Source organism: Erythrolamprus reginae, chromosome 2, assembly GCF_031021105.1.
Source record: "Erythrolamprus reginae isolate rEryReg1 chromosome 2, rEryReg1.hap1, whole genome shotgun sequence".
NCBI classification, from domain to species: Eukaryota; Metazoa; Chordata; class Lepidosauria; order Squamata; family Dipsadidae; genus Erythrolamprus; species Erythrolamprus reginae.
Window position 1 is genome coordinate 77,022,184 of NC_091951.1, and position 23,489 is coordinate 77,045,672.

General features: G+C 41.8%; 1 protein-coding gene across 3 annotated transcripts in view; it reads left to right on the plus strand.

The window, feature by feature from the left end:
* ABTB1 (ankyrin repeat and BTB domain containing 1) overlaps positions 1-21,235 on the plus strand; it is a 38,202-nt gene extending 16,967 nt beyond the window's left edge. For 2 of the 3 annotated variants that reach the window (XM_070738382.1, XM_070738384.1), the window contains exons 9-12: positions 8,293-8,391; positions 9,120-9,287; positions 14,563-14,763; positions 18,187-21,235. In XM_070738382.1, the coding sequence (XP_070594483.1) occupies positions 8,293-8,391; positions 9,120-9,287; positions 14,563-14,763; positions 18,187-18,393 (675 nt within the window). In that variant the 3' untranslated portion in view covers positions 18,394-21,235. The remainder of the gene's footprint in view (positions 1-8,292; positions 8,392-9,119; positions 9,288-14,562; positions 14,764-18,186) is intronic. The other variant, XM_070738383.1, reaches the window with a different exon arrangement.
* The last annotated feature ends 2,254 nt before the right edge of the window (positions 21,236-23,489 follow it).

The following is a 23,489-nucleotide window of genomic DNA, read 5'->3' on the forward strand; positions in this document are numbered from 1 at the left end:
AGAAAGTAAATGATCTCTGTTTCAGTAATGTCTCGGGCTGGCATTTAGCCAAGAGATAACCTTGTTGTGATGGTTGATTATCAGAGCTGGGTTAAGACTTGTGCATCTCGCTTTGTGCTCCTTGAATTTTTGTTGCTTTTGTCACCCTCAGTGTGATAGTACTGATTGGAAATTGGAAGCGGAGTTTACAGCTACTCTGTTCCTCCATGGCTGGTTCCAGTCAGTCCTGTGGAATGCCATAGCTCAATACTTTCTCCCCTTGTATGCAACATTACATGAAACTGAGATCATCTGGCAGCATGTTATCAATATGCTGATGATACCCAACATACAGTTTGGATCCTGGGCTGGCCAAATGATGATATCACGGTCCTATTCCAGTGAAGGGATATTCTACATGGATCTGGATGAGGATAAAATAGCTCCAAAACGTAATCCTTTCCAATTGAATGGCTGTGGATATTGGGTTCCCCCTGGTCCTGGGTTTTTGCATCTCTACTCTTGTATATCATATGTGATGTGGGTTTTCTTGGCTCTCAACTCAAGGTCAGGTGGCAGCTGTGGCCAAGACGGTCTTTGTATAGTTTCTTGGGCACAGTTTTGCCTCTTCCTCTATTGGAAGACCTTCAGACAGTCACTCATGCCCTAATCACTCCATGGCTTAAATATTGTTGCATGCTATACATGGGGCTCCCCTTGAAAAGCAATTTTAAGCTTCAGCTGGTCAAAAAAACCCATTAGTGCTGGCAGTTTTTAGCATGTCATGATAAGCCCAAATGACACCATTGTTTCACGAGCGACATTGATTGCCATTGTGCTTCCAGGTACGAATGAGTGTGTTGATTACAAGCCCACATGGCATAAGGCCAGGTTATTTGAGGAACCACCTATCTTCCATGGTTTCTGTCCAAGTACTAAAAGCTGGCAGAGTTGACACAGTCCAGATTTTTATGATTATTATTAAACAACGCCATCTGTCAGGATCAGGAACTATGTCTTCTCTGTCACAGAGTCTACCCTCTCAAAATGAAGTTCCCTTCAGAAATGTGCGTGGCTTCTGCTCTGATTGTTTCCAGAAGGCCTTATAAATCTGGCTGTTCTGCTAGGCCTTGGGATAGAACAGATGTGGCCATTTTGCTAGATGGGTTCCTGACTGTATTATGTATTTTTTCACTGGATGCTGATCTTGCTCACGTTTATTGCTCTGTTTTATTGTTACTTGTTTTGTATTGTGAACCACACAGAGAGTTGCCTTGGAATCTGGAGGCACCTAAATCAAATCAATCAATAAATAAAGGCTTTGTAATGTATCAGATTTAAAAAGCAGCCAGAATTACTTCATTAAACCTTATCTATTTTCACTTTCTGCTGGCAGTCCCACAAAAACCTAACTACCCTTCATGATATAGTATACAGTGATCCCTCGATTTTCGCGGTCTCGATTTTCGCGAAACGCTATACCACGGTTTTTCAAAAAATATTAATTAAAAAATACTCCATGGTTTTTTTGCTATACCACGGTTTTTCCCACCCGATGACGTCATACGTCATCACCAAGAGTCACTTCTCTGTCTCTTTCTCTTTCTTTCCTGTCATTCTCTGCTTCAATCATTTTCTCATTTCTCTTTTTTTCTCCCCTTTTTTCTATCATTTCTCTCTCTCTTTCTTCCTCTCTCACACTCTCTTCCTCCCTCTCTCATCTCTTTCTTTCCTTCTCTCTCTTTCCTTCTCTCTCCCCCCCTCCACTTGCCCACGAGAAGAAAAAAAGCAACCTCTGCCGGGCAGCTCCCCTTGTGCCCCCGCTTTGTGCCTGCCTCTTGTCCCTCGCGAGTGGAAGGGTTTCTGGTGCCTTGTGCGGAATCGGTTGCGAGGTCCGCCTCCGGCTAAAGGTTGCGGCTTGGGCTGGTCGGCCTCGGAGGCGGGAGAAGGCGAAGAGCAAGCGGGGAACCCGGCGGGGTGGATGGCGGCGGCGGCGTGTGTGTGTGTGGTGGTGGGGATAGGATAGAGAGGGACCCGGGAGAGTTCGGGTCTGCCGCTTGGCCGCCGCCGAGAAGTGCGGGGAGGGCGAGAGAGGGAGATCGTGGCATGCGAGGTCCCTGCAGAGCAGAGGGGGTGGCTGAGGCGGCGGCGGCGTAGCGGCGGCGGCAGGCGAGCTTGGAGCCTTGCTTCGCCTCCTTCGCTGCAATAAAAACGAAGGGGTCAGACGCAGCCTCGGCGAGCCGAAGGTTTCCGCGGCTCTGACCCAGAGCAGGAAGGGCTGGTGGGGGCGGCGAATCCACCTCCCCAGCCACCGGAGGGAGATCGGGCTGGTGGGGGCGGCAAATCCACCTCCCCAGTCACCGGCTCCACCATCTGCGCATGCGCGGCCATGGAAAAAAGGGCGCGCATGCGCAGATGGTGTTTTTACTTCCGCACCACTATACCACGGAAAATCGATTATCGTGGGAGGTCTTGGAACGTAACCCCCGCGATAATCGAGGGATCACTGTAGTCCCAATCAGGAAAAAAGAAGATCTTTGCCAGGACTAAAATTCTATCATTTGTTTTTCTATAGTAGTACAGTGGAGTTTGAGCCAGTACAGTAGTACCTCTAGATACGAGCTGCTCTACATGCGAGCATTTCAAGATACGAGCCAGGAGGGGAGAGACATTTCTGTTCTAGTTCCGAGCTGAAATTCAGGATACGAGCTGAGCGTCCACTAGGTGGCGCAGGAATCCTTGCTTTTGGTTATCTCGGAGGGGAAAAACAACTTGTTCCAGATACGAGTTTTCTCGAGATACAAGCTCCCTTATGGAACGAATTATGCTCGTATCTAGGGGTACTACTGTATTTCATTGCTTCTAAGTCATATCTTTCATATTTTCTTATGTCGGCCAAGTAAATTTTAGGAAATAAAATGTGAAAATGCACTAATATGTAAATTTTACTAATCAAGATTGGCTAAAAGATTATCTCACATAATTGTGTTAAGGATTTTACCCTCCTGTCCCCGTCTTTCTGCCTCATAACCGAAAGGCTTTCCAGATTGTAGGGGAAATCCATATCAATGTAACTTTTTATTTATAGGCATTTAACCAATTATAGATTATAGTGCTGTGAGAAATAGAATAGAATAGAATTCTTTATTGGCCGAGTGTGATTGGACACACAAGGAATTTGTCTTTGGTGCAGATGCTCTCAACGTACATAAAAGAAAAAGATACATTTGTCAAGAATCATGTGGTACAACACTTAACGATTGTCATAGGGATCAAATAAGCAATGAAGAAACAATCAATATTAATAAAAATCTTAGGATACAAGCAACAAGTTATAGGCATACAATCCTAAGTGGGAAGAAAAGGATGATAGGAATGATGAGAAAAACTAGTAGAAATCGAAGTGCAGACTTAGTAAAAAGTTTGACAGTGTTGAGGGAATTATTTGTTTAGTAGAGTGATGGCGTTTGGGGAAAAACTGTTCTTGTGTCTAGTTACATTCCACATACAGGTGCTTTTCCCCCCATTCCCCCCCTCCCTCATTTTTCATTGGTGAAAACAACCATTTTTTAAAAAAAGGCAGTCATCCACATGCATTCCATCGCAATCATACATATGGCCAGAGCTAGAGGCAAATATTCAGTGGCCCCCAGGTCTGCTGGCAGAGATGAGTTTTTAAAACCTTATGAAAAGCCAGGAGGGTGGGGGCAGTACGAATCTCAGGGGGGAGCTAATTCCAAAGCTGCCACAGAGAAGGCTCTATCCCTAGGTCCTGCCAGACAACATTGCTTGGCTAACGGGACCTGGAGAAGGCCAACTCTGTGGGACTTAACTGGTCACTGGGATTCATGAAGCAGGAGATATTCCTTGCAGACAGCTGGTAATCTGCATCCTTTTAGAGCAACGGTCACCAACTGGTGGTCCATGGACCACTGGTGGTTCGCAAGAAAATTTTAATTGTCTGCAGAAAAATTATTTGCATTTTTTATATTGCACTAAATCAGGGATGCTCAAACTAGGCTCCTGAGCTGGATTTGTGCTACTGTAGAGTCTCCTTCATTGGGGTCTTTTTATGCAAATCAGATTGGGGGAGGAATTCCTATATGGGGTCTGCTTCAGCCTCCGGGTGCAGGGCTTTGGATGAAGGCTTGTGGAGAAAAGCTGGAAGGCCTTGTTCCAGTGGGACTGCATCATGGCCTGGAACTGGCTGACCATCTCAGCCCGCTGAATGTCCAGGTGCTGGTACCTGGCCTTGCACTCCTGCAGGTCTTCCTTCTGCTAGGAAAGCCTATGCTCGAAATCCTCAGTGAGGTGCTTCTGCTGAGCCTTCTTCTCAGTCAGATCCAATTTGAACTGGCCAGCTGTTTTGCCAACTCTTTCTCATGGTGGCTGCTTAGCTCCAACAACTGCTTCCTGTTGGGGCCCTAAGGCAGGCAGGGAGGTGAGGAGTGGCTGGGAGGGGAGGGGCGAGTAGAGGCTGGCGAGGCGCCCCTTGATGTGAGTGACATGGAATTGGCCATGCCCACCCAGTCACATGATTACATAGCCACACCCGCCCAGCTAGTCATTAGGCAGATCATATTAGTGGTCCACAGGATTTAAAATTATGAATTTAGTGGTCCCTGAGGTCTCAAGGTTGGTTATCCCAGTTTTAGACGATTCATAGAAGCTCTGGGAGGGTTAACTGTGGCCTCAGGGTCACCTAAGTAGTGCTTCAGGTGCTTCTGGTTCCTGTCTTCAAAAGAAAAAGCAAGAAAGTCCAGTTGCCTCCTGAAAAGCACTTTGGGACAACTATGACCTGGATGACTGAGAATCTCTACAGACAGCAAATGGGGTGTGCTTACTTTTTCACATAACTGAAGGTAAATCTGTGCTCCAGATGGAGGAATACTGTAGGCATGCAGAGTTTTTTTAAGAATATAGACTGAATTACTTCCATCATGGTAAAATGCTGGTGAAAGCTAAACTGTATCATATATAAAACTTTATGGCATTTTGGGTTCCAAAAACATTAAAGGAATAGAAACATAAATGAGTCCATTTCATATTGAGGGACGGGGTGGGGAGCCATATTTCTTAGGGTGACCAAACTTATATAATCTTGATGGGTAGTTTACCTACTCATAACTGTATTTTTGACCTGAATCAACAGCCTCGTTCCGTCTCCCTTTTTTGTAATATTTTGCAAAAGGCTTGCTATTGTCACTACTGCCAGCTCTGGTAATTTTATTTCCGTACTCTTCGTGTTTGGTAGAAATGTTATTGTTTTCCACGTCACCTAAATTATAGGTGACATGGTGGGTTCAGTCCAGTCTTAACCGAGAGCATGTTTCAGTTCATTCACTTATTCTAGCCTTAGGAAAATAAAGGTTGATATTTGGAAGTTTGCCAATTCTGGATGCCAGGCTTCAATATTCTCTGTCTCTATTCCCAGTATACTATTGGCATATTAGATATAGAAAAACTGTACTTTTCATTTTGTAATACAGTGGAACCCCGACATAAGAGCTGCTCTACTTAAGAGCAACTCGAGATAAGAGCTGGGAGGGGAGAGATATTTTTGTTCTACTTACAAGCCCAAATTCGAGATACAAGCGCCAAGGAGCTGTCTCCTGAAGCCAAACGCTAACTTCCGCGTTCGGCTTCAGGAGACAGCTGCGAAGCGGCGCGCGTGTTTTAAAAGGTTGCAGCCGGCCTGGGGGGCTCGGGGAGGTGCTTGCAGCTTTCTTTCTTGCTCTTTTTCTTTCTCTCTTTTCCCTTCCCTTCCTCTATTTCTTCTTTTCTTTCTCCTTCCCACCTTCTTCCCTCCCTCCCTCCCTTCACTCATTCCTCTCTTACTCTCCCCTTTCATAAGTTTCCTTGCTTCCTTCCTCTGTTCCTGTCCCTTCCCCCTTTCTTTCTTTCTTTCTTTCTTTCTTTCTTTCTTTCTTTCTTTCTTTCTTTCTTTCTTGCTCTTTTTCTTTCTCTCTTTTACCTTCCCTTCCTCTATTTCTTCTTTTCTTTCTCCTTCCCACCTTCTTCCCTCCCTCCCTCCCTTCACTCATTCCTCTCTTACTCTCCCCTTTCATAAGTTTCCTTGCTTCCTTCCTCTGTTCCTGTCCCTTCCCTCTTTCCTTCCTTCCTTCCCACCCTCCGTCCATTCATTCACCCATTCCTCTCTTGATCGCTTAAAGCCGGTCCCTGGTGCAAAAAGGGTTGGGGACCTCTGTCCTACAGGATTGGGTGGCAGAGAAGTTGAACATATGTAAATTTAAAAGTTTAAGAAAGTTTACAAGTTAAGTGAAAGAAACTTCATTATTCATTTATATGTACATGTACATTTCTTCATTAAAAACATGTCTTTCTGCATAATTTAGACTAACTTTGTGAGTTTTTTGAGGGCTGGAACCAATTAAAATTATTTACATTAATTCCTATGGGGAAAAGTCGTTCGAGATAAGAGCTGCTCGACTTAAGAGCCCAGGTCCGGAACGAATTAAACTCGTATCTTGAGGTACCACTGTAGTTGCACTATATAGTTGCGTGAGAGCTCTTGGGCTTCATACTGTCCCAAATATATACGACTTTCACTCTTGTTCCAAAGAGAAGTTGCCAAAGTTACCACTGTCTTTGGGAGAATATGTGGCAGAAAATTGAAGCCTGAGCACATGCCGAATAAAAGGACTCTATGAAATTGCACAGATCCTTTGACGGCATGTGGATTATATTGATGAGCATTATGTGTTTTTAATTCTACGTTAAACCCTTTTCATATTTTTCTGCACTCCCCCTGCTTTTTTGGCTCTGTTAACAAAAGTAAACTAATAAAACATGGAATTCATAAAGAGCTTTAGTCTGCAAATCTAAACATTGGGGGAAAATATTCTGATTTGCTTTAAACAGAAAATTTACCATAAATCATTTTTTATACCAAGTTTCCTATTAGACAACATTTTTTGTATTGTATCGTATTTAGCATATGCGAGGTGATCTCTGCTGGCCTTTCATATGTATGGTAACTTTTCTGCTACCGTGTTTCCCCGAAAATAAGACCTGGTCTTATATTTTATTGGGGGATACTAAGGCTTATTCTGGGGATGCCTCCTCCCCCCCCCCCATGCATGGGAGGCCCATTTCTTCTGCTTGCTCACAGCCACAATGGAGCAGAAGATCACGTTTTGTGCAAGGGCTGTTGCCATGAGGTGGGGGGGTAGAGCTGCCCCAGGCGCCCCACATTGGCTTACCTTGTTGTGAGCCGTTCCAAGTCTTTGGAGAGGGGCGGCATACAAATCTAATAAATAATAATATTATTATTATTATTATTATTATTATTATTATTATTATTATTATTATGTCAATATAAGACAGCAAACGAGATCACTATGCTGGATTTCATATTTCATCACCAGTCGGGCGCTTCCCAAGCACCTAGGACTGCGTGATGTAGCGGCGAATTATGTTTGCCGATCCCAGTAAAGCGGCCTTTTGCAATTGACAGATGGAGATTTTTTCAATTCCGATGGTTTTCAAATGTCTGCTGAGATCCTTTTGCACTACGCCCAGCATGTCAAGTACCACTGGGACCACTTTCACTGTCTTATGCCAGAGTGGTTGCAGCTCGATTTTTAGATCTTCGTATTTCACTAATTTCTCTAGCTGCTTCTTCCTCAATTCTGCTGTCCCATGGGATGATGATGATGATGATGATAATAATAATAATAATAATAATAATAATAATAATAATTATTATTATTATTATTATTATTATTATTACCAGCTCAGGGCCCCCACAGCCAGGCCACCCATACCCTGACACCTGCCTCTCCTCACAGCGGTGGCTCCAGCAGCCCAGTGCAGCCCTGAGAACTGCACATGGCCGCCAGCCCACTTCTTTTTGCTTGCAGCTGCAAGCAAAGCAGGAGGCTGAGCGACATGCTGGTGCCATGGCCACGAGATGAGGCAGAAGGGTGCAGCTGTCCCATATGTTCCATAGGTTTAAAAATCTTAAGGATTACAGCCAAACGTCTCTCCAAGCCCAAAAGAGCCAAGAGCATTGTTGTTTTTTTTACTGTAAGAAATGGAGTGTTTGGAGAGACTTGGAATGTTACTGGGATCAAGCAAAAAAGCAAGTCTGGTCAAAGTTTAGATGATTCCTGTACCATGGTGATAAAAGTGATCAAAAAGGCAATATTTCTCCTATCATGTATTGTGTTACATATTTGAATATATAATTGTATATTATGCATATGCATACATTGTGCGTTTATTTTAGTGTAATGTTATTAAATATATGGTCAAACATTAAATATTGTTTTATTTCTGTTTTGTGTATAGGTAGGCTTTGGAGAGTTGCCTTTTGATAGTACCGACAGCTTCAGTAGTTATCCTGATCTGTGTTTCCGAGTGTCAAATTACAGTTTCCTCTGTCACAAGGTATAGGCTGCATTGATTTGACTTGGGTCGATTCTTATTGTATTCCTCAATATTAAAATAACTTTTATAGAACCAATGATATTCACTCATTTATTTATGGGACATCTTGTGGGGAATTTCCAGATTAGGAATGTGTTATCAGATAACAGTAAATTATTATTTATTAAACTTGGTATGTCTCCCAACTTTCAACAAAAGTTGATAGGTTTGGGGGTTTTTGAAAACACACCTTTGCTGGCAGCCTGGGGGGCGTTGAGCGTTGACATCTTGCTCCAGCCGATAGCATGATTGGGATTGGATGAGTTTGGATGAATGGGTTTAATGTTGGGAATTTTAAGTCTTGGGTTTTAGTGTGTGTAATTTTATCTGTAATTTTGTATTGATTTTATGTTGTAAGCTGCCCTGAGTCCCCCAGAGAAGGGTGTCCTAGACATTTTTTAGATAAATAAATAAAAACAATCAAACAAGTCTTGGTGGCTTCCAACAACCAAGTTACAATAAAGTAAATAAAACAAAAAATAAAAATAAAAGAGGGTAAGCATGATGAATTTTGATCTTTAAAAAGTTTGGGATGGGTGCCTTGTCATAGATCCCTATCTGGACCCTGCTGCTTGCCTATTTTAACCAAGAAGATTCCATTATTTTGTGTGTGTGTATGCACATATTTACACACATATACCGACACACATTCTTGTGCATACATGTACATATTCTTTCTCTTTTTGAAGGCATTTTTCTGTGGACGAAGTGACTACTTCAAAGCCCTTCTAGAAGACCACTTCTCGGAGAGTGAGGAGCTACAAACACAACCCAGCATCCCTGTGGTGACTCTTCACAACATTTCAGAGGAGATCTTCATCAGAGTTCTCTATTACATCTATAGTGATGATACGGAGGTGAGGCTGGGGTTCTTCTTTCTCAGCACAAGGCCTTTTAGACTATTAGACTATATAGCAAGGATGACAGAGCAAAATAAACATGGCAGAACCAGCATTGTATGATGCTTGCTGTACTTTTATGAAGAAAAATAAAAGTATGCATTAAATTAAGGTAACATAATCTCTTCCATCCTTTTTTTGATTCTCTTTTTAGTTCTCATATCTTCCTGCAATTCTTGACCGATTAACCATTTTTTGCTTGAATTTTACTTGAGACTTTAAGTAGTGAAGGCATATTTGAATATAATTAATGGTGGGTTTTTTTTCATTTAAAAAGAAGTGATTTATTAAATGCGTTCTGTTTGCTGGATTCCTGCCCTATATATAAAATTATTTTTAAAATCCCTTCTCACCTTTATCAGTGGCATATGTCTTCCTCAGTTGCATGCCCTGTAGCAGAGGCCTGGAGGTTTGAAGGCTCTGCAGTGTCTTAGCTGTTCCTAGCACTGCAGTCTCCTGGACAAAGGAGCTCTGATGTCAATCCTGGGATCTGTCGGGAGCTACACTTAGGAGTCACACTCCCAAATGCTCATAATAGCACTGGGACATTTTGGCCTTTACTTTCACATATATCTTTTGTTTCCCTATACAGTGATCCCTCGAGTATCGCGAGGGTTACGTTCCAAGACCCCTCGCGATACTCGATTTTTCGCGATATAGTGGTGCGGAAGTAAAAACACCATCTGCGCATGCGTGCCCTCGCGCATGTGCAGATGGTGTTTTTTACTTCCGCACTTGGGAAGACCCCCGCCCAACAGCTGAGGACCCGCCTGCCCGCCGCTTGTCCGGCCGCCGCGCCGCTCGTGCCGCCGCTGCTGGCGCGAGGAACGCCGCTTCCCAGCTGAGTGGCGCGAGCAACGGCATGGGTGGGCGAAGGGCGGGCGCGCGGACAAGGGGCGCACGAGCGGCGTGGCGGCCGGACAAATGGCGGCCGCGCCTGGCGGCAGCACGAACAACACAAACAGCGTGGCGGCCGAACAAACGCATGAGCAACGCAAGCGGCGTGGCGGCCGGACAAATGGCGGCCGCGCCTGGCGGCAGCACGAACAACACAAACAGCATGGCGGCCGAACAAACGCACGAGCAACGCAAGCGGCGTGGCGGCCGGACAAATGGCGGCCGCGCCTGCCGGCAGCACGAGCAACACGAACGGCGTGGCGGCCGAACAAACTCACGAGCAACGCAAGCGGCGTGGCGGCCGGACAAACGGATTCTCCTCCGACCTGCCCTCACCTTAGCTTCCAGCTGATGCTTCGATCCTTGGAAGAGGCCAGAGCGCCTTTCTGCACCACACTCTGCGCTCGGGTTCCTTTCCGGAAGATGGAAGTTTCTCTCTTTCCATCCTTTCTAGCAATACAATACTCGATGGTTAAAACCATTTTAACCATCGAGTATTTTATTGCTAGAAAGGATGGAAAGAGAGAAACTTCCATCCTTCCATCCTTTCTAGCAATACAATACTCGATGGTTAAAACCATTTTAACCATCGAGTATTGTATTGCTAGAAAGGATGGAAAGAGAGAAACTTCCATCTTCTGGAAAGGAACCCGAGCGCAGAGTGTGGTGCAGAAAGGCGCTCTAGCCTCTTCCAAGGATCGAAGCATCAGCTGGAAGCTAAGGTGAGGGCAGGTCGGAGGAGAATGCGTTTGTCCGGCCGCCACGCCGCTTGCGTTGCTCATGCGTTTGTTCGGCCGCCACGCCGTTCGTGTTGCTCGTGCTGCCGGCAGGCGCGGCCGCCATTCGTCCGGCCGCCACGCCGCTTGCGTTGCTCGTGCGTTTGTTCGGCCGCCACGCCGTTCGTGTTGCTCGTGCTGCCGGCAGGCGCGGCCGCCATTCGTCCGGCCGCCACGCCGCTTGCGTTGCTCGTGCGTTTGTTCGGCCGCCATGCTGTTTGTGTTGCTCGTGCTGCCGCCAGGCGCGGCCGCCATTTGTCCGGCCGCCACGCCGCTTGCGTTGCTCATGCGTTTGTTCGGCCGCCATGTCATTTGTGTTGATCGTGCTGCCGCCAGGCGCGGCCGCCATTCGTCCGGCCGCCACGCCGCTTGCGTTGCTCGTGCGTTTGTTCGGCCGCCATGCCGTTCGTGTTGCTCGTGCTGCCGCCAGGAGCGGCCGCCGTTTGTCCGGCCGCCACACCGCTCGTGTGCCAATGTCCGCGCGCCCGCCTTTCGCCCGCCCACGCCGTTGCTCGCGCCACTCAGCTGGGAAGCAACGCTGGGGTTTCCCCGCCGCCCACGCAAAGGGGAAACCCCGGCAAGAGGGGGAAGACCCAGGGAAGCCACCCAGCAGCTGATCTGGCCAGGGGGAAGCAAACTCCACCATCTACGCATGCGTGGCCATAGAAAAAAAAAATGGCGCACATGCGCAGATGGTGTTGTTTACTTCCGGGTTGAAAACTCGCGATATAGCGTTTCGCAATAATCGAGATCGCGAAACTCGAGGGATCACTGTACATGGATGAGAATCACTCTGTGTATGTGCACACACATATGCATACACAACATGCATACACACACTTGCGTCAATAGTGGGTTCCTACTGGAACAGATAAGGTAGCAAAAGTTGAGATGCGCACACAGCTTTGGGTGTCTTCCGTCTAGGAAGCAAATCATGTGAAGGGATGCATCCGGGTGTGAGATTTTGGTGATTTTTTTGCTTTTGTGCATGCGCAGAAGAAATAAAATCGAAATCTTTCTTGTGCATACATCCCATTGCAAGATTTCACTGCATGCACAAAAGCAAAACCACGCTGGGACATGCACACATGCAAGACACCCAAAACTGCGCACGCAGCACACCGGTAGTAGCGGTAGGAGCAATCCACCCCTGATGTGCATATATCGACACGTGTTCATTCTTTCACTTTTGTATTCCTGATAGTAACAAGGAATATTTTTGTCAGGTATATTGTTGGTTTAATAGGAAAGATGAAAAAAACCCCAAAAGTCTCAGAAGCAAAATCTAGGGATTGCCAAGAATTCTACAGGGATGTATCCATAAAGCAAGCAGGAGTTGAGCTCAAAGCAAAAGTGACTTTACAGAAGCCTGATGGTGTGCAGAGTGGTCAGTTTGCCAGTAGAGGGCAGTATACAGTTAGCAAACTGGCCAGAGCTAAAAATAGTTTACTCTGTTTTTGTGCTGCATTTTCTTGTCGCATATACTGTAGTACAACGTCTTGGTTGCAGCTTTAGAATTTAGAAAATTCTTAATGGAACTGAACTCTATAGTATGGATGCTCTATTTTCTCTACCATATTCTGACAATTGAGTTCTGAGGAACTTGCTAACCGGGTATTTTTCAGAAGTAATGATGAATTTGTTTAATGAGAATTCTTCAAGAAGGTAGAGGATATGAAACAATAAGTGTGGGGTTTGTGATGTCAAAATGATTATAGATACTAGCCCTTTAAATATCTCTCCCCCCCCCCCCAGGATGGTGAATTTTCAGTGTAAAATGGATGTGTGATTACTGTCACATTCCATAATTCATTATAATGCAATCTAATAAGCAATGGTCTTTGAACAAAATGAAGCTTAAGATAAAGTCATAAATATATGCCTTATTTTTCTAAGTATAAAGAGAAATTAACATTAACAACCTGAGCAATGAAGTTCCATCAGGTAATAATATGATAGGTAAAAAGTGAGGTGGAGATCTCATTCCCATGCATTGAATGAGCTGGCCTAATTTCACTGCAGAGGAACGTTGCCTGTGTACTGTATATGTGTGTGCATGTGCACAGTACTTCATGTACTGAAAGGCAAGAACAAAGGCAGAGAATAGCTGCAGCCTTTCTTCTGAAAACAGATTTTAGGTATTAGACTTTTCTCTGCAACAACTGCTTTTTGCCTGGTTTTTTTTTTGCCCGAGAGTCTAATCATATTTGCTCTTCAACAGGCGTAAGTGAAAGATAGTGCAAATCAAATCTTGATAAGGTCATAGACCACATAATAGTGATAGTGACTTCTTTCTAGCATAAAAACTCAGTTATTCAGTCTGTCCTCTCTCTAAATCTATCACACCAAGAAGATACGTTGGCTGCTCCATAGTCCTGAGACAATTGCTCTGGAGATGGATAGATGGTTGCAGGCGCTCCTGTTGCTCTGTGGAGATTGTGCACTTTCCTTTTCCCTTTGCTGCCCCGCAGGGCAAGAGTGAAGCTGCCAAACCATGCCATCTGTCCTTGTTTTCCTTTAGGCACTTTCCCAGTTGCCCTGTCAAGGTCATTTTGAATCAGGATTTCATCCCCTAAGATGCTACTACTCTCCCTTGCTTGGTGTCCTTTGCAAATACAATGCAGGGAGTCTTCATTTAAGGGCCATTTGTTTACTGACCATTTGAAATGATAACTGTGCTGGAAAAAAATGCTGTTTAGTCTAGTCCTTGATGACCATTGTAGATACCATACAGTCACTTGATCAGAATTCAAACACTTGGCAGCTGCCTGCATTTATGGATGCAGAGTGTACTTCAACTCCTCCCCTCTCAGCCATCATTCTCCCATCTCTGCCCTTTTTGGCCATATTGCACTCAGCTGCCTCGGACCCCCTGCATTTTGCCACCCCTCCCATCCGACCTTCATGAGACAGCTGCTGGCTTTACCTCTTAGCAGGAGGAAGAAGGTAACAAAGGAATAGATGGAGGTGCAGGCAGGGTGATCAGATGAGCAAAGATGGTGGAGAGGATAGGTTGGTTAAAGCATCGTGTGGATGAAAAGGTCAATGGTATGCTCCAAGCACCTGGATTGTGATCATGTGACTGCACGGTTGCTATAAGACCCATTGCAGATCCATGATAAATACCATATATTTTGCACCATTGTAACTTTGAATGGTTGTTAAGTGAGGGTTACCTGTGAAAAGACTGAAAATATAAATGCTGTGTGTAATCATTAAAATATTTTAAGTTTATTAACTTTAAATTACACCTATCCAGACCAGGAAATTGGGGGATATGGTTTTAGAAGACACCTGTTATTTGTTGGATTTATACTTCTTTCCTCAAGGAACATGAGGAACCACACATAGCACAGCATCTTTAATTCCCCCCCCCCCACACACACACACAACAGATCTGTGATATAGATTGAGGAGAGAACATATGAGTGGTCCCAAATGCACTTCCATGGCTGAAGTTGGACTACAATCTGTGTCCAGATTGGGCTTTCAATCTCTTTTGTAGTAGGGCCAGGTATTGGTTTGGAGTCTAGTTACATTGATGCCTTTTGTCCCAGCAGTTGTCTCCTGAAAATGCCTATGATGTGCTTTGTGTGGCCGATATGTATCTGTTACCTGGGCTCAAGCGCCTGTGTGGGAGAATTTTGGCACAGGTTCTTGATGAAGACAGTGTTGTCAGCATCTGGAAGATTGCAAAGCTATTCCAGCTGACCCGATTGGAAGATCAATGCACAGAGTATATGGCAAGGATAATTGAGAAGGTAACAAAGAGGAGGTGAAGGACAGCTACCGTAGATATTAATTCTTTGGCATGCTGCAAATTAATATTTGATAGAGAAGGTCTTTAAAACAAGTTGAAATGAACTATAATTTTATTTGTAAAATTTGCTATTTTTTATAACCATAACCACAGTTGGTTTCTATAGAAATGGATAGCTATAGCAAGGCATGTCATATAGGAAATAAATGCTATTTCCCATGTTATAGCGAGAAAATTGATAACCCTACCTTTTAAAAGGAGCTGTTTCTTCATCTAAAACTTTTATCAATGCAAATACTATGTACAATTGCAATTTATATTTAGCAAAAAGCAAGACAAACCTAAATTTAATGCAATACTATCAAAGGTGGAATAAATAGAAGAATATGAAGACTAACAAAAATATTAACATTGCCAGCTTCAGTGAAACCAATGATAGATATTCTCTCCTCAACTAATAATCTGATGAAATGAGCTACAGCTCATGAAAGCCTGTCTTTTCTATTCCAACAAATATTTTTATTAAAAGATGGTATCAATTCCTGAACACCCCCCCCCCCAGTTCAAGATATTGTGATGATACACTTTTATTTTGTACTACCCATAAAGTAATGGTCAAGGAAAAAATAATTAATATTTAACAATAATGAGACAGAATTGATCTAAAAAAACACATTATATCAGTTGTTCTAAGATAATATTCTGTCTAATTAACTAATGTATGATGAGTTAATTTTGTCAGACCAAACCTTTATAAAATGAAGACATTTCTTGGAATTTCTTTGAAGTGATTTAAATTTTTCATGAACAAGATGAATTCATAAGAACAGTTAATTTAATCCCTACGCTTCTTGGAACCTCAGTGGCAATTGTGTTAAGATCCATATAAGTGAGAATTGATATAATTAAGAAAGTGTATGAGAATGTGCTTATTTGGCTATAAAGTCTCTTATTATGCATTAGAAAGTTATAAACTTTTTTTTAGTTTAAAATCTTTACTCCAAAATTGTTAGTACAGTGGTACCTCTACTTAAGAACTTAATTTGTTCTGTGATCAGGTTCTTAAGTAGAAACATTCTTAAGTAGAAGCAATTTTTCCCATAGGAATCAATGTAAAAGCAAATAATGCGTGCAAACCCATTAGGAAAGAAATAAAAGCTTGGAATTTGGGTGGGAGTTGGAGGAGGAGGAAGAGAGTCGCTGCCAAAGGAAGTAGGTGAGGTGAGAGGAATAAAAAAAATCCAATACTTTAAGGCTTAAGAAAAAAAAGAGGGACTCTGAGGTGCTGAGAAGGAACACGCGCTTCCAACACACTCTGCACAAGGCTGCCTCCCATACCTTCCCATGCTGAAGGGCTCCCCTCTCCTCTTGCTCGCTTTGTAGACGGTGCCTTTCCTTCGCTGTGGTGACTCCTCGGCTGCCCAGAGTGAAGGGAGTGTTTCTTTTCGCTGGCAGAGGTTTATTCCCTGTCCAAGCGCCCAGAGAAAGGAAAATGCTTCGTTCGCTCTGGACTGCCAAAGCCTCCTTAAGCGCCACCAAAAGGCTCCTCTGGCAGCCCAGATGGCCGGGATTAAAGGGGGAAGGGCAGGAAACTGGCCGGGCCTTCGTGCCGCTCTCAAATTTCCTGGAAAATTTTTCTGGGCTCGGGTTTGTAAGTAGAAAATGGTTCTTAAGAAGAGGCAAAAAAACTTGAACACCCGGTTCTTATCTAGAAAAGTTCTTAAGTAGAGGCGTTCTTAAGTAGAGGTACCACTGTATTAGTCTATCATCCTGATTTATATGGCAGCTTTATTAAAACATTTGAAAATATGCGATATAAATATGCAATATTTTATGTTATTGGTGATATGGTAGGCAAATTGAAGTGATTTGTTTGCCTGATATACTTAGCATGTGACTGATATTTTTAGATAGAGATGTAACATGTGAATGGGATATTCATCGTATGTATGTATGTATGTATGTATGTATGTATGTATGTATGTATGTATGTATGTATGTATTGGATTTATATGCCGCCCCTCTCTGTGGACTTTATGAGATGGGTTGACAGAATTTGATGTGTGTCTGTGTGGTATTATTTATAAATTCAGTTGTCTATTTTTTTCCCCATATGGAAAATAATGGTTCATGTTTGCATGTAAAATTAATAACATCGGTTTCATATCTCCTTCCTTTTCCATATACTAAATCTTGGCTGCATAGACCAGCTTAGGCTACAAGAGGGAATTTGTAAAAGAGTGTGAATTATCATGTACATACTTAGATCACATGCGGCAAAGTCCTGTTACTTTAATCTTGAGTATAGATTGTACCTTTTAAGAGTTCATATACAGAAAGCTGCATTTATCTTTCTAATTCAATTGATGAGGAAATCATTTTCCAGTTATTCTTTAACTTTGTGTATACACTGCGTGTGTGTGTGTGTGTGTGTGTGTGATGATAAATATTTGGATTTAGATAAATAGATATACTGTATATATATATATAAGACAGACAGACAGACAGAGAGTAGGTAGGTATGTGTGTAGGTAGGTAGGTATAAATACAGGTGATATTGATATCTGCACCACTGTTTGTCTCCAGTAGAAAGAAATGGTGTTTTTTCTTCCCATAAAATTTCACACATGGTTATGGAATATGGAAAATCTATTTGACCAGCATCAATTTTTCCTAAGTGTAATTCACTGTTCCCTAGTCAATTCACTGATGTTATAAATGGTTCTAATTAGCACTCCCACATAAGTTGCAACATTCTTTACTTAACAGGCTTGGAGAGAGGTGTGAAATTCTTTTCTGTCTGTGAAAATGCACCCTCTGCCCCCCAAATTAACAGTTTCACTGTTAATACAAAATTTATCACCTATTTTTAATAGGAACAAGCATGGCCCAATTTTATAGGGCCCAAAATTGATATTTTTTTTTTTGCAATTGTCCTTCTCATCTCCAAACCAGTACGAGATGCTGAGCTAATCTCCCCAGAGTTCAGAATTCAAAGAAACCCTTCATTATTATAGTTTATTGGACGAAGCTACCAAAAACAGAAGCATGAAGTGAAGACAATACTTGCTTTGATGTGAGTGAGGCTGCAGACATTCCCCTGTGAGTTGTGTGTTTGAAAGCAATCTGGCTAAAAGGCCAAGGGCCAAGGTTTGATCCCCAGATCCTTAGTTATTGTTTTTAAAAGACTGTGCCATCACAATAATTTTTTTTATTTTGGTTAAGGCTGCATTTTTAAGATATATTTTTCATCTCATTCTCAGAGCAGAACCAGACCTGTGAAACCAGTGGTTTTTAGGATTAACTGACTTCCACTCCTATGCTGCAGGATCCAGTGCTTGACTATTTACTTTTGTTGCCAAATGACAGCAGTCTGATAAAGATTCTCTTGGATTTATCCATTTTCTGTCTCTTGTTTCTTCAGTTAGTGGAGTTTGAAGAATTTGCAGCAGCAGTGAAGGAGAATGCGGATGCTGTGGAGGAGCGCCAGGAGACGGACTCTATTCCCCTTGTGGACGACATCCGTTTTCACATAACCAGCAACGTTCAGACGTACAGTGCCATTGAAGAGGCTAACCAGAAATTAGATGCCCTGGATAATCTTTTGGCTAGCATAGGACTTGAATGTTAAGCTGGCGGATTTTCTTGTGATTTTCCCATTTCTTTATGTTAAAGTTTCTTTAAGTTTCCCTTATTTTATTTTTCTTGATGACTATTGCATCTGGATTAATGTTTTTCTTCTTCCAGGAAACAGGTCCCCAGAACAATCTGTAATTAGAAAATATGGTTAGGTGTATCTTACGTGGTTGAGGAAAGATTTGCATGTATTATGTAACAAACATATTGTTTGGCATACAACCAGTTGCTGCGGTCCCAAAAAGCCCAATGAAAAAGGGTCAGTCCTTCAGAATATTGCCATTCCTGCTGGGTAAAGAAAGAATTGAAAGCTTTTACTGAATTATAAGAATATGAAGTTGGTGCACTAGAAGCTGAGATTGCCTGCTGTTAGTCTTACACTCTAATCTTCCAAATGTGCACAGCTGGATCTGAGCAGACCCTTAATTTTCTAATCTAGCCGGTGATCTAACCATCAGGTGATAAGTGCATTTACTTTAAAAAAAAATCTGTCCCCAGCCTTGAAATAAAATATTTCAAATACACCCCTTTCTTGCTATATTGTAGGGGACATTAAGACATGGAGATTTAGCCTATCTGTAATTAGTAATGTTCCTTTGATTTTATTATGCTTGGGGATTCACTCAAATGATTCACAAATTTTAGCATGGAGTATGTATGTACAAGTGACTGTGTTGTGCTTGCATGATACCACAATGGACCGATGGAGCATTATTTCCCTTTGCAGTGGAAACATAAATTTGTTTTCTTCAGATCCCAATATTGTGAGTCAATAGAAGGTATCATCTTGCTAACTAGTTCTACCCATTGATATATTGAATGGCATATGGGAATATATTCACATGGAATAGTCTACACCAGGGGTGTCAAGCTCACGGCGTCACGTTGTTGTCATGTGATGTATCACAACTTTTTTTCCCTTTGCTAAACCAGGGGTGGGTGTGGCCAGCACATGATGCATCTGGTTTACAAGCTGCAAGTTTGACACCCTTGGTCTGCAAGTGCAATATTTTATTTGAATTAAGTCAGTTCACATTAAGGTCACTTACGTGAAAGTCTGTAGGAAAATTTAACATTCTATTGTTGGATGCAGTGAGGTGTGGGTTGTCCATATGTATACAGTTCTAATATCTACAATCACCTGTTGATAACAGATGTTCTGGCTGGCTCTATGTAATTGATTGGCAGGTTTCCTAAATGAGACTCCTGCTCTTTCCATGTTCTGTATGTATTAAATCTAGGGTATCTAAAGATAACCCAATGAGATTAGTTTGATTACTAAATTCAGAACAGCATAGCAGAGACATAGAGGTGTCCTGATCTACTATTTGTCAAGTTTTCTATTTGACTTTTCATAATCTGCATCATCATGCCATATTTACATGTTGCACAGAAAAAAAATACAATTAAGATTCTGTTTGTTAAGATCTTAGTCTGTAAGTAAATAGTGTTTCATCGCTGTCCAGTTCATTATGTTCTTTGTTACTGCCTCCCCTCTCTCCATTAATATGAATGATAGATGGAAAATGCATTATGGCCAATCAGAGTGGGAGGGGAGGGGAGGGAGGGGAAATGCAGTACATATTAGGTGGATCAGCCAGGGTTCTGTGTCACCCAACCACTTTATAATTATGTGCTTATTATTAGAGAAACTAGACAAGGAAAAAACTCAATCCCATTTGACTTATCCTGACTTGATGAGGCAATATTGTTCCTATACTATGGTAATACTGTTAGTAAGTGTTACAGCAATTGCAATGATAGATTAACTTTAGTAGGACTTTGATGCGACAAAAATGATGTTGGACTCTAGCAGTGTTTTCCATGCACTGATAACTCTAAGGTCAAAAAGTTGTTTATTCTTAATAGTACGCCAAGGAAAGCACCCCGCTTAAAGGAATGGCAATTATTTAAAAGCATGTGGAACTAGTCTTGTTATTCATAAGCCATAAATAAAAGCCTGGCCAGGATCTTTCTTTTTCTGCATTTTACTAGGAAACTGAAGGGAACTGAAAGGCTGAATTTCTTGACATTTATTTATGGCAAATATTATAGAATCTTTCTTGTACCAATTTATAAGCCCCCCTCCAGTGAATAAATGGATATCATACTGGAATAAATCATAACAACCTTTTCTATTTCCATTTTTTATTTGAAACAGTAAATTATTGGAACAAAAAGCACAATAAGCTTTTTTAAAATACATAGCACCCTAACATTCTCTTTTTTGCAAGTATCTAGTAAAGGTAACATGACATAAGCACAGAAAATTACTACTAGTAATTGCTATTGGTGTTTTGCTTTTGTTTTTTTAATTAAAAGACTTTTTAAAAATATGGTCAAGTGAAGATCCAGTTAACTTTTAGATAGGCGGTGAAGGTGGCTGAACGAAGCTTTGTTCATAGTACAGGTCCTGAGAATGGTAAGTAAATTCAGAATGAATTACCAATATTACTGTGTTTTGAAGCTGCCTCCTTGATGAAGTGTCCCCTTGCTTTCTCTTGTATTTTGTTGGTTGCCCTTGTATAAATCAGAGTTGTGGGGAAAAACAGACTAACACCTATTAAACATATAGTGAAAAGCCACCTTCCTTAAATCCAAAGAAGTTAGGAAAACAATGTATCTCTAATTATTTATTGTATTGTCTTCCTGGCTATTAATTGCATTGTAGAAAGTTTAAATGTCAGACTTCTTACTATTATGAACTTACTTTTAACCTGGCCCTCTGTTATTTAAAATAAAGAGAATGTAAAGCTTTACAGAATGGCAATATAATTATATATTTAAAAGCTTAATATATAAGCATGTGTGCAGCAATAAAGAGTCTATTTCATTAATCTGCTTTTCTTGTGCCTCATTAAATACTAAAATTGAGTGCTGCAATAGTTCCATGTTATTTATGCTCCCATGACTCAACCTTGATGTTATCTTCCAATCAACAGTAACATTGACTGATGGTAAATTTAATTGCCAGAAGTTGCATAAAATACCCTTTTCAATTACCATTTAGAGATTGTGGTAGCTTGGGAAAATGCTTTATATATGTAGACCTGAAACTATATAATTCAACACTAAACACATCAGACTATTGGTAAAGAACTTGCATCATTTTGAAATCTGATCTCATGAATGCCAATGTTTTATAGTACTTAATTCTCTGGTTTAAAAATATATGAAAAAAATGAAAGCAGAAGCTTTTCATGGCTTTGTCAGGAAAAAGTAACACACAGGAACCTGAAGTAATACCAACTTTTTTCTTAGGTAATTGAATATTTTGTCTCCTTTCCAGAATTAATGGATATAATTCTAACTTCACCAAAGCAATCCAGATTTTAGTAGTTCAAGGTTTGTCAGTACCACATTCCCATTGCCTTACAGTTCACAATACTCCTAGCCAATAACTTTAACCCTTCAATGTCATTATCTTACAAGATGTTATCAAACCCTTTCAAGATATATGGGGTTCCCGAGTCAATGTGTATGATGTCAACAACCCTACATTCAAATTGTAATGCTTATCACCTGAAGTGGTTGTCACCTGGAATTAATCTGTGAGCACAATTTATGTCGTGTTTGGGAATTGGTTACTCACGAAAGAGGAGAAGAAAGAAGAGATCTTGGTCCATTTTTCCCTCCACTTCTGAGTAAAGCAACACTCATAAAATGTGCTGGCCCTATTGTCAGTCCCTATCCTGCATATATTTCACCTGCTACAGATTATTGCTAAATAATATTTGTCTTGATCAGTACATAGCAATAGCACTTATATTCTGCTTCACAGTGCTTTACAGCCCTCTCTAAGTGGTTTACCAAGTCAATTTGGGTCCTCATCTCACCAACCTTGGAAGGATGGAAGGATGAATCTTGAGCCAATAGAACTGCCGGCAGTCAGCAGATTCAGCCTTCAATACTGCATTCTAACCATTGCGCCACCACAGTTCTACATCAGCCAATCATGATAGCCCAGGTACTTGGGTTTTTTCCTTTGGCTTTGCTGCATCCCCTTTTTAGCACATCACCAGCTAGTAAAAACTCCCACCAGTTAGGTACTGCAACAGGAATAGAGAGGGACTTGGGGCTGATCAAAGCTCGGTGCTTTTTAACCAATTGTTTGTTTTTCCTTTCATATGCAATGGAGGTATTAAAATAATGTGAAGTAAATGAGAGGTCACCACAGAAAAGTGAATGAGTTGAAAAGGGGAAGTTTGGTGGAAAAGGGGAAGTTTGGTGGAAAACCTCCAAAAGAAAAATGTGAGGAGTGATGTCTCCTACGTACTTTTTAATCAATTATAGCTTTGATGGACTTGCCTCTAAAAATGCATTTTTACAGTTTTGCCAAGTACGTTCTATTTGGTGTATTTTTATCTAAAAGTATACATAATCCACACAGACATTTTTAAAAAGTCCAATTTTGAATGGAGTTTTTGCACTTCTATAGGGCACTATTTTTACTCAAAACCTCTCAAATATTTTAAAAGCTTGTGGACATTAGAATCTAGAGAATCAACAGGGAGCCCATCAGAATTATTAGTAATCTGCCCACCACCCCTAGCTACTGCGGTTCCTGAAATCACACAAATCCTCTTACACCCCATGCAGTGCAAACCAAGGTGTTTTTGACATCTCTAATGTGTGAATTTTTTCATTGCATGGGGGGGCGGGGGCACAAATCTCAGCAGCTGCTATAAATAAGTTTATAAAACCATCATTTCTTTATTCTACTTAAAAGCCAATTGGTAGGTGTGATTTTTTTTTTAAAGCATGCTACCACTTTTGAGAGCAGCTGTTGTTGCTATTGGGTTGAAAAAGGAAGAACTTTTCGCCAGGCCCAAAGCAAAGACAAGCAAAAGTTGCTGGATAACAGATGGTTCTGGAGCAGCAAAATCCAGATTGAATAGAGTCTTGTGCACCAGGATACAACTCAAAAGGTGCTTCAGAGGGAGGATGAGATTCACAGCTGCGAGAGCAATCATGGGCTTCCCTAAATATGCCCATGTCACACCAACACTCCGCAGTCTGCATTGGTTGCCGATCAGTTTCCGGTCACAATTCAAAGTGTTGGTTATGGCCTATAAAGCCCTTCATGGCACC